Here is a 5,508-nt window from a genome sequence, read left to right as displayed (position 1 = left end):
CTGTGAGAGTGTTAAAGACTTATGTGGATCGTACTGCCCCATGGCGTGAGTCTGACCAGCTGTTTGTCTGTTTTGGACATAAGAATAAAGGCCATGCAGTTACGAAACAGCGCATGTCCCATTGGCTGGTGGAGGCTATTTCCTTGGCCTATGAGGCGCGCGGGCCCGCTTCGCCCATAGGAGTAAAAGGTCATTCCACGAGAGCAGTGGCTTCTTCTCAAGCCTTTCTCAGTGGATCTTCTATGGATGATATCTGTGCTGCGGCAGGCTGGTCCTCACCGAGCACTTTTATCAGGTCTTACAGTCTGGATGTGAGGATGGCTCCTGGCTCCCGGGTTCTCTCCGCTTGAGCAGATGCTTCCTTGGATCCAAGCTATCAGGTACGTCAGGCGTTATGGTATAGCGTTCCCATACGTGGTGACGTCACCGCAGCATCGAAGTGACCTATGAAAGGGAACATCTCGGTTACGTATGTAACCTTGGTTCCCTGAATAGGGAACGAGATGCTGCGGTTCTGGCCGTGCCATACCTTGATAGCTTTCTTCTTCTTCTTCGTCATGAAATCTGAGGTAAATGGCGCGCGGCACCAGGTATATATATATATGCTTACGCATGCTGGGCGGTGCCACGCGCTATTTGGCCAATAGGATTGGCGGGATGGTATAGGGCTTCAGACATTCGTCACACCGAAGGTGTTCCCATACGTGGTGACGTCACCACGTCTCAGCAGCAGCATCTCGTTCCCTATTCAGGGAACCAAGGTTACATACGTAACCGAGATGTTCGACACACACAACACCTACACACAAAGAGAATGAAACATTTATAAAAGCTTAAAATAGGCAATTTAACCTTCTTACTGGCCAATTTAAACCAGTAATATGGATACAAATGCATATTTGTTTGAATATTGTAAAACGATTACAATTTGCTTTAGTAAATTAAAATAGATAAAAAATGCTGAATACTATAAATGTACATAAATAATACAAGAATAACACTAGTAAGATAAATCCATAATGAAGATAAATTTGTTCTTTTGCAGTGTATTAAATGTGGATTATGCATCAGAACAGTTTTCAATATGCATAGTTCCTCCAAACATAATTTCAAAGTTTAAGAAAATGTTCTGCCATTTCTCGCCCTTATGACATTTTGGAAATAAATATAACATATCAGTTCCTCAGAGTATCATGATTCATAGGTAAATTCACAGATTAATTATTAACATGTTAAATTACTAAACCATCCAATGGTCTTTTACACAAGTTTGCAGAATCTAAGGAATGTCCAAGGTATGGTGAGTAAACTGCAAACAAACAAGGTAATGATAAACAGTGGTTGGTCTCATGTCTGTCTTCTTTTAAGTTTTCTGAGCTTCTTGAAAACCTGAGAACAGATGCAATCACCATTATAGCTTAGAAATAGTTTTTCACAATAACAGCTAGGATCAGACTTGCAGGGTCAATTAATAGTGTTCTCTTTAAGAGCATTTGCATTTAAACTTGTTACTTACCGGTCTGTGGTTAGCTACATCTTAAGCTTTGCTGAACATAATAATTCAAATAAAATGCTCAGAAGATATGGAGATAAATCCGCTACATTTAGAAATACTTACGCATATGGAAATGGCACTGAGGATGATTTTACTCACAGCGAGTCCTACACAACCCCACAGGACAAAAAGCACTGAATAGTCATTCACGTGAGGCAATGGGATGCTGATGCTTGGCCATGATCCATTAATAAACTTAGTGGAGAATTCAAAGATGATGGGTGAAGGTGTTGACACACAATCTAGGGAGACAAACGGGGCTACATTATCTAACCAGAAATGATCTCCAACAAGTGAATTTTGTACATAAATGACTAAAATAACAAAGCAAAGCCATATTGTTTGTCTGCATCTGGAATTGACAGCCATATGTATTTATACACAGAAAACCAGACCAAAATGTACAATACTCTGTATAACATTTTATGCCGAATATGAATTTGTTCATTTTCACAGTTGTTTATTAATGTGTGAAATACCTGAGATATTAAGTCTAACCCAATTTGGACAGTTCTTTCCACCAGCTTTGGCTTTAATTAAACACGTGTACACCCCAGAATCAGCTTGAGTAACTTTCCTTAAGACCAAAGCTGCGTTTTTTTTCAGTGACACAGAATCGTTGTGTTTATCAGTCTGGATGACATTTTCTGACTTTTTGAGGATTTTCATTGTAGATCCGTCACTGCTGTTATTGTTCAACTTAAAAAAAAGAAAAGAAAAATAGTGAGTATATATAATTTTATATTGCAGCACCAATAAGGTCATTAAAATTAATTGTGCCTCAACTTACTTTCCTTTAAATACAAGAGTTGTGAAGTTCTCATTTATACTGTTTTTAAAGCACATACTAAAATATACTTCTTTTGTGATCACATTAATTAAAAAAATCTTTGAGATTTAATTACAGGATTCATAGACATTCATGCTCTCAAATCACAAAGAATCAAATTTACATTCATTTTAAATGGGACAATGTAAATTAATTTTAATGTAATTGTTAATTAAAATAAGTAAATTATTATAATTACTAGGCTACGATCATTAATGTTATAGATATTTGTAACGGTTTTATCATATTGATATTAATACTAATTATTTTTATATGAAAATGTAGGTAAATTTAGCTGTGAATAAAAAATAAATAGGAATGAGTGTAGAGGAAATTAATGTGTGTCAGCATGTTTCCTGTTAAAAGCCACAGACATTAAAGGCCGTTTACATAGAACGCATTTTAGATTCGCCTACGCTGCTTTTCCATTGTTTTTATGTAAATGTGTGCGTGCCAGTGTTTGATCGTTCTTGTGTCTTTTGCTTCTAAAAACGCAGCGCACAAGTGTTTGAAGTGTTTTTTTTTCCTCCGTTACACTGCTTCGCGTCATGGGCTTTTAAATGTAAAACGCATAATGCCTAAACCATAAACAGATTTTTACTTAAGCAATTCGGTCATGACTGCAGACACTTGAACTTATGCGAGGTGTTCGTCAAATCAACAACACCAAATGCTTGAGAAAGTCATCATGACCTAAACATGACAAACAGATTGTGGTTTCTAGCAGTGGTCATCTGAGATTTGATAGATGGAAATGGCTCACCTTGTACCACGTAATAGAGGTGTAGTTCAGACAGTTTTGAAGGAAAGTACAGTGCAAAGTTATGTCATCTCTGCAACCTACTGTGACGACGGCGAGTTCATCATTGCCAAATACTATGTTATGGCTCAACGCTAAAAACAGAAATACAGGGCAAAGAAAAAAAATAAAATAAATAAATACATCGACAGCAAAAAGCGCCTGACGTATGCTTTTCTTGTTTGGTTGGATAGTCAGCTATAGAGATAGGCTACATCTATCATTACATTATTGCGTGAAATGTCTGTTATACTGTTGCCATTTTTTTGCATTTAATTTATAACAAACATCGGAATTCTAAGGACATTTTACACCCTTTATAATTAGACCTATTAGGCCTAATTTGTGAGTAAAAATAACGAGTAAAATAGAGGAAAAAGAACTCACCCAACACAATCAAGCGGATCATTATGGTGCTGTTGTGAAATGCGTGATGCTCATTGTAGTGTTTATTGATCAAACACTCTGAACAAATAAATTGTTTGAACTGGCGTGTAGCCTCTTTATTATCAGAACATACAATTCTAACATGAGCTTAGCTCTCTGTCACTTCTTTTGTGACCCTTTTAGGTAATTGTTCACTCTATTAGGTATTACTGCCATCTAGAGGACGATCATAGGAAACACACCTAATCACCACATCCCCTTTCCTTTAGAAGAAAAATATAAACTAAAATGCATGAAACAATAGAAATAATATAACACAATTATCCATTTGACACTAAACAGAAATTTCAAAACAACACATTTGTTTATCACATTTCAAAGGTAACTGAGCAGAGTTATTTACAAATTAAGTCGATCAGGTTTCTTTATTATGCGTGATGATCTTCTTATTATAGGAGGGTCATTTGTTTTTGCAGAATGACCATTTTCCAGGGGAATGGAAGAAGATGAAGAAGACTGCATGCTGGGTGGTGTTACATCTTCAGGTGAGACCAGAACTTCTTCTCCTTTAATGTCAGTCAGTGTCTGGCTCGTTTCTTGCGTCTTAAGAAGACTTCTGCGATTTCTCCGAAGGACCTGCCCATTCTCTGTTCTGACAACATATGATCTCGGATTCACCTCTTCCAAAACAACAGCTTTCTTGTCCCAGCAGTTGGTATCTTCCACTCTCACAATGTCATTCTTTGATAACACTTTCAGCATTTTGGTTTGCTTGTCATAGTTTGTTTTTTGTCTCTTTTGAAGAGCCTTCTGTTTCTGCTTTATTGCTGCACTGTTCATCATGTCTTGTTTTGTGTCAATCCGGCAGGGAAGTGTCGTTCTTATCTTGCGATTCATTAAGAGCTCTGCAGGAGATGCACCATGTTCCAGAGGGGTTGCTCGATAGCTCAGAAGAGCTAGATATGGATCTGACCTTCCTTCAGATGCTTTCTTCAACAATTGCTTTACTATATGCACTCCTTTTTCTGCCTTCCCATTAGACTGAGCATGATGGGGACTTGAGGTCACGTGTCTGAAATCATAGTGAGCAGCAAAGTCCTGAAATTCCTTTGAGTTGTAACATGGGCCGTTGTCACTCACTACAACCAGAGGAATGCCATGCCTGGCAAAAATCGACTTCATCTGCTGTATCACACATGCACTTGAGGAGCTAGACAGCAGGGCTATTTCTGGAAAATTTGAAAAATAATCCACTACCAGCAAATACTCTTTACCATGGAAATGAAACAGATCAGTACCTACTTTCTGCCAAGGATGCTGAGGTAGGTCTGTTGTGATCATTGGTTCTCTTGCTTGCTTGTTTTGATGCTTCAGACAAACTTCACAAGTACTGACCATTTTTTCAATGTCAGAATTTATTCCAGGCCAATAAACTGAATCCCTGGATCTCCTCTTGCACTTTTCCATCCCAAGATGTCCCTCGTGTATCCTGGAAAGCATCTCTTTTCTCAGTGCTAGTGGAACAACTATTCTGTCCCGTCTCAGAAGAATGCCATCTGCCACACTGAGCTCATCTCTAACATTGTAGAATTGCGAGCAGGAACTTTTGACCCAGACATTGTTCAGATTTTCAATTACAGCCTGGAGAACTGGATCTTTTGCTGTCTCCGCAGCTATTTGCTTGAGCTTCTGATCAGACACGGTAAGAGATTCAACAACAAGATTCACATGTGTGTTCACATCATCTTCTGTGGAACTCGCATCTGAGGATGTGCATGTTAATGGTGCACGGGACAGCGCATCAGCTAGGACTATGTATTTCCCTGGTGTGTAGACTAATTCGAAATCATAACGTTGCAGTCTCATCATTAGACGCTGAATACGTGGAGACATCTGATTCAGATTCTTTCTGATGATTGCAATTAAAGGCTTGTGGTC

At 38.3% G+C, this 5,508-nt stretch overlaps 1 protein-coding gene across 3 annotated transcripts; it reads right to left on the bottom strand.

Annotated features, from left to right (window-relative positions):
- Window positions 1-970: 970 nt before the first annotated feature.
- LOC132115172 (uncharacterized) lies at window positions 971-3,620 on the bottom strand. Of its 3 annotated transcripts, none has more exons than XM_059523568.1 (5): window positions 3,571-3,620; window positions 3,148-3,278; window positions 2,035-2,254; window positions 1,619-1,797; window positions 971-1,389 (listed from the first exon to the last, which is right to left on the bottom strand). In XM_059523568.1, exons 1-5 carry the CDS (start codon window positions 3,590-3,592, stop codon window positions 1,348-1,350), a joined length of 594 nt encoding a protein of 197 aa, XP_059379551.1. In that variant the 5' UTR covers window positions 3,593-3,620; the 3' UTR covers window positions 971-1,347. The 3 variants fall into 3 exon arrangements, with proteins under 3 accessions (XP_059379551.1, XP_059379552.1, XP_059379550.1); XM_059523569.1 differs by having other exon boundaries at window positions 1,655-1,797; XM_059523567.1 differs by lacking the exon at window positions 971-1,389 and having other exon boundaries at window positions 1,396-1,797.
- Between the last annotated feature and the right edge of the window lie 1,888 nt (window positions 3,621-5,508).

The sequence above is a fragment of the Carassius carassius genome, chromosome 34, assembly GCF_963082965.1.
Source record: "Carassius carassius chromosome 34, fCarCar2.1, whole genome shotgun sequence".
In the NCBI taxonomy this organism is placed as follows: domain Eukaryota; kingdom Metazoa; phylum Chordata; class Actinopteri; order Cypriniformes; family Cyprinidae; genus Carassius; species Carassius carassius.
This window is presented reverse-complemented; position numbering and strand designations above follow the sequence as displayed.

Excerpts from the sequence above, each read along its gene's own strand:
- LOC132115172 (XM_059523567.1), bottom strand. The coding sequence starts at position 3,592 with ATGATCCGCTTGATTGTGTTGG. Across the intron at positions 2,255-3,147 it reads CCTCTATTACGTGGTACAAG|TTGAACAATAACAGCAGTGA; the intron begins GTGAGCCATTTC and ends CTTTTTTTTAAG. Across the intron at positions 1,798-2,034 it reads GGTTAGACTTAATATCTCAG|ATTGTGTGTCAACACCTTCA; the intron begins GTATTTCACACA and ends TTGTCTCCCTAG.